Below are 13,051 nucleotides of genomic sequence, written 5' to 3'. Positions count from 1 at the left end.
ACAAAACATGGAGTTACACTACGCTCTAAAAGGGTTAGGGTTCAAATGAGGGAAACCTCAATGATCTCCCAGGATTGAATAAATAAATGAGATCAAAATGACACCAGACGGTTAATTACCAATCAAGAAGAAAATAATCAATAGACTGATCAATAGTGGAAATGATTGTTATTGTTATCATATTATATAAACTAAATACATTTCAGGTCCCCAATTCTGAGGACCTGACCTGTGTCCTCAATAGTCCCTTCGTCCCTGCTCAGTGTATCAGTGGTGTTTATTGATGTTTTAAAAGGTTTTTTGGAGAACAGCGGAGCTCTGTGGCACAAAGGTATATCAGCTGCTTTGGGCATTAGCTGTTAGTAGGATACATTGATTGTTGTCATTGTTGTCATTGTTGTTAGGTCGTTTCAATGTGCTGATTATAAGAAAAGATATAGAACCAATATACAGTTGGTTTAAAGGTGTCAAATAGTGAGATTTCCATGTCTCACTTATTTCTTATGTTTCACTAAATACTATAACCTGGTATTAAAATTATCACACTTCTGTATTGTATTTGATATTCAGTATATATCTAGTGATAACAGTGTAGTGGCGTGTGAACTGGGTATACGTTGTATCAAGGCCTAAAAACGTGTGAACTGCATTTATCAACATGTGGAAGTTATTTGTAAATGGGTCGAATGTCTGGGAGTCTCCGTACCCTCTTTGAACACCAGCTTGCCCCTGTCGTCAGACGAGTAGCAGCCGATGTACTCCTGGATGTCGGTGTGCTCGTGGTTGTTGATTCTCACACACTGGTTCCCGGTTGCTTGAGCCAGCCAGCAAATCAGGCTGGTCTTCCCCACAGACGTCTCTCCCTGGATCAGCACTGGGTGGGTCCTTTAGGGGCCAGAGCACAGAGGCAAAGAGATAGTTACGGGAGGAGAGACAGCTGATGTGTAATGAGCTCAATGTAGACTGGTTCTGTAACCACACTGTACCACACTGACCTAGAGGGGATAACAAGTAGTGAGGAGTGAGGAGCTGTCTCATACAGCATGTCTGCATGTCTTAGAGCTACACTATTAATCCATCCATATTTTAAAGGGATAGTTCAACATTTTGACAAATTGGCCCATTGCCATAATCCCTATAGTCTTAGCAGTAGGTTTGTTGCCTTTAATTGTCGGTGCAAGCTGTTTTTAGAACGGCGGAGCAGAGCCACAGGCTGCTCAGAGCTTTATTTTGGTTTCCCTCATCAAACTCATCAAATACACAATCCAACAACTCTAAAACGCACTCGTGGACAAGTTGTGACCTGCACATTCACCACGCTATGAGATAATAACGGAACGTTACCAGACAGAGTTGTTTTCGAGGTAAATTCATGCAAAACCGCTGATGCGCGTTCCTGTCGAGGGCAGTTTTTCAGCAGTTGAACCAAATCATGTCACAGAGTTGAAGTCGTCTGAAACTGGTTTCACCAATATATGAGATGACGCACGCATCTTGATTGACGGCTGCATCGCCAGAAATTTGTGATGTCAAAATGGGGTCACAAGCCAAAAAAGGTTGGGAACCACTGACCTAGAGGGTGTTCCTAATGAAGTTGTGATGGTTTGTTATCTAAAACCAGCTTTTATGACCAGTGAGACCTAATGCTGCACGATGATGATGATATTCTACACAATGACACTCGCACAAATTTGTGTTCGTCTCTTTCCTGCTTCGACTCAACACTGCCCCTGTGCACAATATAAATAGTTTCCCCCCCCCCCTTTGATGTGACAAACCTTGACTGCCCTGCACAGAGCACAGCTCCATCCAGCTGTTTTGGATGAGCTGAAACTGACAGTGACATGAGCGGTGAACCTTCCGCCATCAGCAGCAGACCTCGCTAATGCTCTTAGGAGATCAGGATGCCACGGCCACAGAAGCCAAACAGAGGCAGAAAAACTAATCGCTTCCTGCCTGCAGGGGGAATTCAGTTCCGACCACATTTCTGTCCTCATGCACTCTGGTTCGTTCTTTCATAAAGGGACGGAATTAGCTCTGAACGTCTAGACACTGACAAATGTGCCAATTGATTTGGGAGGAAATCATGAGCAGGCGGTTGAAGCTGGGCGAAGGTTTTCCTACCCTGCAGATACCACTCTGGCGAGGTCGCGCAGGTTCAGCTTGACTGAAGCGGTGAGGATGTAGTTGGGGTCTACAGCTGGCTCGTGCTCCCCCTGGGACACCCAGTAGCCCTCCACCTCCACACAGGGCCGTCCTGAGGGCGCCGGGATGGACTGTAGGAAACATAACAAGAGGCTTTCATCTCCACACAAACATCCAAATGCATCACAGCAAATGGACTATTGGAGAATTGATTTAAATTTGAAAATGTTCAAATACAAAATATCCACACCCCAAACACAGTTCATTATAAAACATGACAGCACTCAACAACAACAACACACAAAGAGGCCAGCTCTGAGGAAGTCTTACCTGCTTGAGACACTTGGTGTTTCCCATCAGGATGTGCTGACACACAAGTTTTTGGACCAGAGGGTGGGAGCTTCTATCCAACTGAGTCAAGAAACTCAGGCAGAAACCCTGCAGACAGAGAGAGTGTCAGCCTGGAGTGCATGGAGGTGATGGGGACAGGTCTATTAAATATTTGAAAAACTATTTCTCTTCAGTCCCTACCTCGTAGAGTGAGCGCTGAACACTAGTGCAGGGGTTCGCTGCCACGTACTTCAGCGCCCTGCACAGAGTCCTCAGGCTGTAGTGGGGCCTGTGCCCCGTCCCGTCCACTAGATGGGAGTTGGCCTCCTTTCGTACCGACAGGTAAAAACTGCACAAAAAATACAGGAAAGAAAAATGGAATGTGGTTGTAAGAAGAGAATTTGAATGTGTGTTTATTATAACATTAACTATTTTAATATCCTAGAGAAGAAGGGTTAGAAGAAGAAGTTTTTGTTGATTTTCTTCAGAGATTGCCTGAACAAGCTCCAAAAATAGTGTTAACTGTTGTTCCACAGTGAAATGTTCTCTTATGTCTTTACCACACAAAGACAATATCATTTGGGTTGCTTCAGCACCAATTAGAACAGGGTTGAGTTGATTTAACCTGCTGTAACAACATGTAAAGGCTAACCTTATGATGCCACTGATGACGCTCCGGTGTGGACTCAAGAACTTGAGGTAGTCTGAAACCAGAATCCGCAGGTCTCCTTCGTTCTCCAGCTCGTCCACGTACAGCTCAGTGAACCTGTCACACACCGAGGGAGAAATGTAGTGTTACTGCTGTGTTTGTATCCCTCTTTAACATCCTCGATTCTTATGGTGCTCTAAACTAAACTACAATAACAAATCAAGCTAGAAACAGACTCACCTGTTCCTGAGGCCCAGAGGCAGGTTCCTCTTCCCCACGTCTGTAGCTGGGTTCATGCAGGCAAAGAGTCTGAAGTCTGGGTGGCGAACCAGGGGCTCTTTGATACAAAACAAAAAAAAAACACAACAATTTTACCACGTGAAAGGAATTAACAAGCAGACGAGATTCAGATTTAATCAAATCTGATCAAAATCTTCAACCCTGACTGTCCTTACCGGTGTCTCCACGGTCCAACAGCACCAGAGATCCAGCGCTGCCCTCAAGAAGTCCACTCAGACACTCCAAGGTCTCGGCTGCTGCCAGGTTGATCTCGTCCAGCAGGACCCAGTGACCTTTCTTCACCGCCTGAGCCAACGTTCCCTACAGAGGAACACAAAGGAGTTAGAGCTGCTGCACCGACGATAGAGCCATTAGACACAAAGGCAACCGTTTTAAACTCTCCTTCATCCCTACCTATGTGATGCTACTGAAAAAAAAGTTCAGCTACACTGCCACTGTTGCTCTCTTTTTTAGGTTTATATTTTAATTACTACCTGATTTTACCATCTGATCTTACTTAGGATTGATTTGCACTGTTGAGATGCATTATATTCAGTTTATTTTTTTTCTCACGGTGTGGATGTGGTAAATGTTATATTGTGTGTGGGATATGTGCCAGATAGGTGCCAGAGAGGGCAGTAGTGGGTCTAAATGTTCACTTTCAGAGAGTGAGTGAGAAGCACCAGGGTGATAAGGCTTGGGAACACCCGGGCAACCTTTTGTCTGCCGTGGGATCGGTTTGAATAGAAAAAGCCGCTATTGCTATGTATGGTTATTTCATTCACATTAATTATATGTTATGATCCTGATTATGATTTACAATGTTGAAACTAATTTCTTTTTTTCTCTTTTGAGGTTATCAAGCTGACTGATTCAACAACAAAACAAAAGTCAAATAAAAAGGAAATAAGTTGAAATGACTTGACTCCTGTGTCCTCTGTGCCAAGCCTAGTCAAGTTCAGGCAGATGAAGTCGTAATAACTCAATGTGCATAATATTGCACTTTATTACTAATATTACTCAAACTTGAATTGCACTGGTGTATGCCTATTGTTGTTTTTTTGCTGCTATATTTAACCGTCTGTTACTACAGTTATGTTGTTGTCAGTCCTAACACCTCTTTAACAGTCTCAATAGAAACTTAGACCATTCATTAAGGAGGATGTATTGCAGGACTACACTGCATAAGTTTTAGCTGGGTGTTCCTAATATAGAAGAAGAGTAAATATGACAGTCACAGGGGTCAGAATAGGTCCCAGAGTGGAATCAAACAATGAACATTATGCTTTATGTGGCTCAATCATTAAAACAGCAGCTTCCTCTTTACCTCCACAAAAGCAAAGACCATGGCTGTCTCACAGGCTCGGATCTGCTGCTGGGTCTGACTCAGTTTTGCAGCCAGCGCCTCCCACTGCTCCTGCAACAAGGAAGCTGCAAAGACACAGACAGAATAACAGGTCACTCGCTGTGTTAGAAAAAAGCAGCACACTATACCGTTGTGATTGTTCTGATTCACTACCGTTTGATTTCTCCTGCAGCTCCTTGGTGAGAGCAGACTTGCAGACGTGGTCCATGAGTTTGAGCAGATCCTGCCAGCGTTTCCCCCTGAAGCAGGTCTGAACGTGACCCAGGAAGGTCAGGTTCTGCTTCCTGGAGTAGGTCTGAGAGAACAGGTCCTCGAAGGCCTCCCGCAGTGGGAGTAAGATCTGCTTGTGGTCCACTGGCTTGTACCTGTATTAGACAGAAATAACAAAAACAGAAATATTAAACACATTTTCAAATGAATAGATGTTGGGCTTGATTTTAAACACCGTATGGAAGGATTGATAATTCAAATTTGAGACTTAAAATTTGAAAGTGATACAAAATAAAATGCACTGTTTGTGGGTCACTCACCCTCCGAGCAAGTCGGCCGTGTCACTCTGTTGGTTCATGTTCACGACCCGCAACCTGTGTCCTGGATTGAAAGCAGAATAGATCGTATTTGAATCAGTGGTATCGAAACAACTGTAACATTTATGAATCTGGGATTTCCAGGTTAAGGTAAACCGCCACATCTCCACATAGAAGATAAGGGTAATGCCACTGAGTATCCTCAAACAGGGCTTGACGTTAAGTTTTCTACAGCTTAGCTACCTGCATTGTGATGGTCTTGTCAATGGGAGACAACTGGGGGCAACGGGTTTACTGTGATTAAAATGTGTTGTGTCACTCACGTGCAGACTGTCTGCTCTGACTCTGTCCGAGCTGTCTGTCGACTGTTTTTTTTCGTGGGGTACTGGCCAAATGATCAGTTATCGGCTTTTTCCTGCTCCGAACTATCGTTATTGTATCGGCCTTTAAAAATCCACTATGAGTCGACCTCTACTGTAGTTAAAGGACATTTCAATATATGGACCAGAGGATCCAGGGGTCAAAGCACCACTCTTGTGATGTGACTCTTAGTGGACAACGCCCTCTACCAGCTCTGCTCCTCTGTCTGTGCTCTCTGTAAACATCTGTGCTCACCTGCAACTCTGGCCAGATGTTGCACAGTGGAGGTCTTTCCAGTTCCTGTCTCTCCCACCAGAAGAACAGGCTCTCCTTTGAACACACACTCGGCCAGCTGTTCCAGCAACACAGCAGAAGGTCGAGTGGCAGCAAATGTCTGGTTTTCCCTGGAGTCATAATAAGAAAAAGTACAGTCAGTGATTACACAGTGAGCTGTGTGAGATGTAGACATTTTCATATACAGTAAATACTGCTGTAACAGTCATGAAACAGTAAAAATTTCTAGAAATCTCATAATTGACATCACTTACTTCTGGTATAAAAACATTTATTGACCTGGAAGATGACAACTAATTAGAAAATATGCAGTTCATTCTACTACTTCTCCTTTCATTTATACAACCAGATCAGGACGAATGATGTATTTCTTAATAAAACCTGAGGAGGTCAGTTGAAGGTCACCAACACCTTTCAGACCTTTTCAGATGAACGTCTCATTATATAAGTAAAAAAAACTAACATAGACGGAGACGGAGCTACCCAACTCAAACCTGAAGAGGCTAACGTTTTTATCTCACAATATAAGACAAAAGTCAAAGCCACCTCTGTTGTACTGCCTGCTTCATTACCACAATGGCATACAGTACATCAATCAGTACATCAATCAGTACATCAATCAGTATAAACTGGCATACCAGACCAGATGTTGCGATAAAACCATGACTGTACTAAACTGCTATTTTACTAAAGTTATCTTAATAACCTTGAATTAGCCAACCCTAGCCACCAACAGCTACTTTTTCCAGATAAAGTCAAGCTACAGCAGCAAAGCAACTTTAAACTCAACTTTTTTATTTTGCACCTGGAAGTGTTTTAATGAAATTTGCTGATATTTTTGCAGGAATTTATATTAGCCACCATAAGCTACTGTTTTTATAACACTGAATAAAGCCTTTAGCAGTGAATTGAAACAAGAATAATTGCTAATCAATTGAATTTTATTTTTGAAGAGGGACAATGTGTATTTTTCTTATTTCAAATGTTAATTCTTGCTCAGAGGGAGCTAGCTATTTATCACTGACATTCATGATAGCTCAAAACTCAAGTACGACTACTTTAACACTTGTTACCACGGTGGCGGCAGACAATGATCTCAGTTGTTGCGTGCTACAACAAAAGTTCACACTTTGTTTCAGTCGAAAGTTTGACACCCAATCGTATTGGATTTTGGAAAGAATCAGTGAGAATATTTGGGCATCTCCTGAAAGCAGGGCCATTAGATGATTTTGTTTACCACAATGTTTCCAATCGATTCAACTGTAACTCAATATAGCAGCAAGGGTTGTGTTTGTTTTCTATCAGTGGTTGAATAAAGGTCAAAGGGGGCAGGGGTGGGCAGGATGTCCCACTTACACGCTCAGCTGCACTGCTTCAGTCTGCTTTCGAACCAGGGTCACTCTGCCCACTGACACCTCGAGCTCGGTCACGGAGATGCCAGGCTGATACATCTGGCAGAAGTGCTGGGCCTGGGGATGAAGAGTGGTCAAACATAAAAATTACAAGATGTTTTTGTTTGAATAGAATGTCGATTACCATAGATTTCAGACAGAGATGTGATGTTGATAACAGCAATTCCCAATTAACAAGAGGCAGAAATTTTCTTTAGGTAAGGGATCACATTTATGTCAGAAAAGCATCAGAGTGGTAGGGCTTGTGTTGCATTAATGTAATATTTTGTCCATTAAAACACACGTCTGTACAAACCTTTTCTTTGGAGATGTTGAGCTTGCTCCCAATGATCTCAGCCATTCGCAGGCGACTGTCAGGATTAGACAGCATGGCTGTGAAGCAGTCCAGGGCCTAACAAGCAGAGAGCCCACGATAAAATAATAGCCAATGAAAATAATACACGCTGAAGCTCAGTAACTGGTGGTTTGGCTAAGCAATGCTAACCAAAATACAACTAAACTTTATTCTCTTGTAAAATAGAACATTTTTATCTCTTGATTTGCCAACTTTTTAAAAAGTAAAATCCAAAAACCTCTTGGAAGACACGTTGCGCTGTGGCAGAGGAGGCGCTATCAAAGTTGACATTGATCCGCTCGCACCATTTCAGCAGGTCCCTGTGGAAACATATGGACAAATAGACATTTTTTGTTCTGGTTTTTCAATAACTACAAATAAGAGCAGAGCATCACTTGCCAAAATTAACTTGTTATTCAAATGCAATACCTGAATAACAGGTTCATTTTGGTAATTGACTGTTTATGATGATCAGGAGGAATAAAATACAGTATGAAGTGATGCCAAAGTTCTGTGTATATCAATAAACAGGGAATAGATCTATATAAATGAATATCTTAAGCACATCTGTAATTTATGATTATACTTCAACAGTTCCCCTTTAATAGAGTGGGCAGCTGTTGTTGTTTTTTTTGCTTACAAGTTTAAATAGTTATTATTATATAGTTTCCATAAAGAGAGATTTGCATGTCTTTTTGATCATAAAACAGGTGTATCTTCTATATTAAAACTGTGAAAGCATCAAAGCCTCAATCCACAGAGAAATGCACACAGCCTTGTATTTGGAAAAAGTCTTTCAACTGCTGACTTCTTGTTACTAGAACTCCAGAGAGAAGCCAGATGTGAAACTACACTGAGATGGTTTTAGGTTCTTGAAACCAGAAATATATCTTCCTGTTGATTGACACTTCAAATATAAAAACAGGAAATGCTAAAAATAAGGCTCCTTTTTTTAACCATGAACTCTAATGACCGCCACCAGGTCAGATGAGCGTGGCCAGCTGAGCTATAAAGTCAATTACACTGATCCATTAAAAGCAGGCGAGCATCGATCTGATGATGAATCTTCACCAACACACCTTCTGTGGACCAGACTGAAAGCATATCGGAAAATTCAAAAAGTGTCAGGGCAGCTGAGCAATGCCTGTGTAAAATGAGGAGGTGTTCATAAGGCTGTTACCTAATAAGGATGCCCTGGTGTGACCCTGAGATTCTGTGATTCAAGCCCATCGTCCAGAGGACAGTCCAATCAATAATCTATTGAACACAGCAGCAGCTAGTGGAAAGCTAATTAAAGTTATGGAGGCTTCTGCTGCAGACTGGCTGGTAGCTTTGATTGAAGGGGGCGTGGGGGGGGGGGGGGTCAGACAGATGCAAGACCAGTAGCCTATGTGGCCTCACATAGTACTCTCAGGATGAAGTGCCGTTGCTAGACAGTTAATGGTGCAGATAATGTTGACAAGTGACTGGCAGTGGATAAACATATAAATACTGTATGAGCAGATAAATGTGAGTCTCAGAGTGCACTGCAATGAGGCACATCTGCTTGGTCAATAATGATGGTGAACTTAGATGCTGAGTCATGTCTACTCCATCCATACAGCAATTTGAAGCAAGTCAATTTTCCATTAATTATACAACTATAATACAGTGTTCTGTTGCAAAACCATTGTGTTGAGAGAATTTGGTGTATGACAGCTTTTACAAATCGCAGCACATTCCTAGCAGTTTTTAAAACAGGGTTCCTAGTTCCTACACATTTGAGATGTGTATCATGTAAATAAATCATGCAATTAATCCTTTGTTTTCATTATTCTGAATTTGTATTCCATTATGTCACCAAATTATTTCCAGGAGATTGTAGCTAGGTACAATAGCAAAATAATTAACCCAAATAACATTAGATAAGACCAAACCCAGATAAATATGAAGATAAATAAATTTCCATACAATAATTTCCATTTTCCATACTTTTCCAGACCTGGAAATGTATAAAATTAAATTCCATACTTTGAATACTTGCGTAGGAACCCTGTTAAAAATGTTGGTGCCCAGACATCACAAGCTGTCCACCAATCAGAGCTTTGTATGAAGGATCAAAGGTTGCTCCCTCCACTTTTAAAAATAAAGCTCAGTTTACTTGTGATGGACGGTTGTTTACAGTCTTGCTCTGGAGGAGCTCTGTTGATGACAATACCAGGGTTCTTCTCCTGGGTTGGACTTGATATTTCAAATGTGACAGCAGACCTGCATCATCAACTGAGGGCAGTGAGTTTTAAACATGAGGGAATTAAATTGAATTAAGAAGGTCTAATGTTGGACTTTGGCTTCCTTATAGTACCCAGTGTTTTGAAGTTTGTCTCACACTAGGATATCATAGTAAGGATATATCATCACCTTTATGAAAGTAGAATAACACAATTGCTTGCCAGTAATTCAGTAACTCATAAGAAGAGCTGTGTGGCAGATGGGTTTGACAGGGTTACAGAATAAGTACCCATTGGACACAAGGCACAGTCTTTAATAGTCTCTAGCAATAGTCTCTGCTCACTGAAGATGAGGACAGGACTTGGCACGATGTGTCACTGGATACAGACTTGTTAAAATAATAAAAGATAATTTTGTACTCACAACAAAGGAATGAACAACAACAACATCAGGCTGACTGAATAGCATTGAAATTAACAGTAAAGCTGCTGTGATACACTGTGATTAATGAGTGATGAGTTAAGCATTGTTGATGAGCCGCTGGCAGACAGATGGTTTATTAGATCATTCTGTCTGCTGGCCGATGATCAGACTGATATTGATCATGTATTACATCAGGTTTGGACCAAACATTTCATTCCCTAAAAAGAGTTCCTCCCTGACAGCCACAGGGAAGTGGTTTCCCTTCTTTTCAACTGGGCATGCGTTTTTTTTTTAAACTACTGTGATTTATGAAAGCAAAAACACCTGGTAAAATGGTAGTTTGAAACATTCACCATCTGATAATAGGATATGCATCTTTTTAAATGTGATCTCTTTGCTTTTAGTAAATCTTAAAATGAATCGCATTCTAAGATGACAATCACAGATGTTCATTCAAACACCACACCAAGTAAAGAGAGAGCAGAGAGAGAAGAGAGCTGGGCCTGACCTCAGCGACAGGGCTCTCCCCTCCAGCGGTGTGCTTTTGTTCTCAGACTTGTGCTGCTGGGTGTCATCGGGGGTTTGGGTGCTGCCTGTGTCTGAGTCAGAGTGTCTCTCCCCTGTCAGCTGGCAGTAGATGTCTAGGAGACGGTCTGCCACCACCGTCAGCCTCGGGTACCTGCTGGTGAGCACCTGCGTACAGAGAGAGAGAGAGGTGGTGTGGTCTGAGACTAGATGGGGGAAATTCTGTTGACATTTTGGAGCTGCAACTTGAGATAAAAGAAGAGGGAAAGTGCTGCGAAATAAAATATGCTTCAGACAAGTTAAAAGGATGGTTCAACATTTTAGCAAATTGGCCCATTGCCATACTCCCTATAATTTTAGGAGTAGGTTCGTTACCTTTAATTGTTGATGCATGCTATTTTTAGAACGGCGGAGCAGAGCTGTGAGCTGCTCAGAGCTATGCTACGGAGGCTCGTGGGATTTCTTGGTTTCCCTCATCAAACTCATCAAATACACAATCCAACAACTCCAAAACGCTCTCGTGGACAAGTTGTGACCTGCACATTCACCACGCTATGAGATAATAACGGAACGTTACGAGACAGAGTTGTTTTCGAGGGAAATTCATGCAAAACCGCTGATGCGACAACTCCTCCACTGTTCTATAAATAGCTTGCACTGACAATTTCAAGTAACAAACCTACTCCTAAGACTATAGGGATTATGGCAATGGGCCAATTTGCCGAAATGTTGAACTACCCCTTTAAAACACACTGTCCATGATAATAAACCCAATAACACTCACCTTCTTCAGCTCTTCCCGTGTCATGTTGCCCATCTGCAGCTTGGTCCAGTACTTATCCAGCAGAACTGCGTGAGAGTTCTGTGGCTTGTGCCAGCTGCCGCCACTGTAATACATCCTGTAATTCACAGGCATCACGTACCGTTATTAGCTCCTCATGACTGACAACTTCTGGCATTTTTCAAAAACATAGAGTCCAACCGTCATTCAGTGAGTGGCTGCTTGAGTGGTGGTGTGTTGAAACTAGCCCTGACACTCTCTGTGTTTGCTGCTGTTATTCAGAATCAGAATCAGCTTCATTGGTTATGAATGTCCGTGCACAAAGTGGCAATAAACAGGAGTTAAATTGGGATTTTGGCGAGATTCCACGTCAGTCAGCAGGTGGTCCTGCTCCTCTCCTCTTTGTTGAACCACATCCAAAGCTGATCCTAATAACCTCCTGCATGTCTAACATTGGTGTTGTATGTTCCTGGATTAACAGAGCATCGCTTCTTCTGCAACAAGGAAGTTCTAAGAGTTCTAATGGAGAGGCAACACACTGTTGCACACACACATTTAGACGCTAGTCTTGATCTTACCGTCTCGTTGCGAAGAACTGGAATCCCGGCGCAACGTCGATGCAGTCCTCCCGCCCTGGAATCATCAGCTTCTTATTCTCCATCAGAGGTAGCAGCACAGATATCTACGAGAGAACGGTTCAGTCCGGCAGCAGGTTGTGGCAAAGGTTAGAAAAAAAAAATCATCATCTATTCAGAAAATGTATCGTGACAAGGCCAGGATGAGGTTTAAAGGGTAAATATAGTTCTCGACCCACCACGTCCAGAGGTGCGTGGTCGATGTCCTCCAACAGGATCCACTGGCCTTTAGACACAGCCTGAGTCAGCGTACCCGGCTGCCACACGAACTTCCCTGGAATATCAGTGCAGCGGTACATCCCCAGCAGCATCTGGACACAACAAACACACACACACACATTTTAGCTCCCTTGATTATTACAAGGGACATCATATGTAGTATGGCATCTCTATAGAAATGTCACTTTAAAATACAGGTAGCAAATGAAGCGTATTGAGCACTCCTCGTGTCTAAATCTGGTGGCATGACCCTTTAAGTTTAGCCCGCTTCCATGCTCCCTCACCTTGCTGTCGGTCTGATCCCCAAGCTGGACCTTGAGGAGCTCCGTAGCTTTTGTGTGTCCCGTGACGGCAGCCATAAACTCTACCAGGGCAGTTTTACCGCATCCAATAGGGCCCTCGAGGAGCACGGGCTTCTGGGAGGCCACAGCCAGCGCCAGTCTTCTCAGATTACGGCAGGTGGAGTCCACCAGCACCAGATCTTTTTGGTTCACCTGTGAACAGAGTGTAACATTATGAATGTATCTTTAAAGAAAAAGAAAAAAAAAAGATGTCAGGAAGCGT

General features: G+C 42.6%; 1 protein-coding gene across 1 annotated transcript in view; it reads right to left on the bottom strand.

The window, feature by feature from the left end:
* Positions 1–13,051, bottom strand: part of mdn1 (midasin AAA ATPase 1) — a 53,535-nt gene that overhangs the window by 36,943 nt on the left and 3,541 nt on the right. Inside the window, exons 6-24 of the mRNA XM_084000984.1 lie at positions 12,772–12,981; positions 12,448–12,579; positions 12,212–12,315; positions 11,637–11,751; positions 10,836–11,020; positions 7,935–8,016; positions 7,658–7,753; positions 7,307–7,419; positions 5,912–6,060; positions 5,300–5,360; positions 4,923–5,134; positions 4,731–4,834; positions 3,580–3,724; positions 3,365–3,461; positions 3,128–3,241; positions 2,677–2,824; positions 2,476–2,583; positions 2,125–2,276; positions 707–885 (exon numbers count right to left, since the gene is read on the bottom strand). Coding sequence (XP_083857110.1) covers positions 707–885; positions 2,125–2,276; positions 2,476–2,583; positions 2,677–2,824; positions 3,128–3,241; positions 3,365–3,461; positions 3,580–3,724; positions 4,731–4,834; positions 4,923–5,134; positions 5,300–5,360; positions 5,912–6,060; positions 7,307–7,419; positions 7,658–7,753; positions 7,935–8,016; positions 10,836–11,020; positions 11,637–11,751; positions 12,212–12,315; positions 12,448–12,579; positions 12,772–12,981 — 2,506 coding nt within the window. The remainder of the gene's footprint in view (positions 1–706; positions 886–2,124; positions 2,277–2,475; positions 2,584–2,676; positions 2,825–3,127; positions 3,242–3,364; positions 3,462–3,579; positions 3,725–4,730; positions 4,835–4,922; positions 5,135–5,299; positions 5,361–5,911; positions 6,061–7,306; positions 7,420–7,657; positions 7,754–7,934; positions 8,017–10,835; positions 11,021–11,636; positions 11,752–12,211; positions 12,316–12,447; positions 12,580–12,771; positions 12,982–13,051) is intronic.

This window comes from Trachurus trachurus (assembly GCF_905171665.1).
Source record: "Trachurus trachurus genome assembly, chromosome: 24".
Lineage (NCBI taxonomy): Eukaryota > Metazoa > Chordata > Actinopteri > Carangiformes > Carangidae > Trachurus > Trachurus trachurus.
The sequence above is the reverse complement of the archived record's forward strand: the minus strand, read 5'-3'. Positions and strand labels throughout refer to the sequence as shown.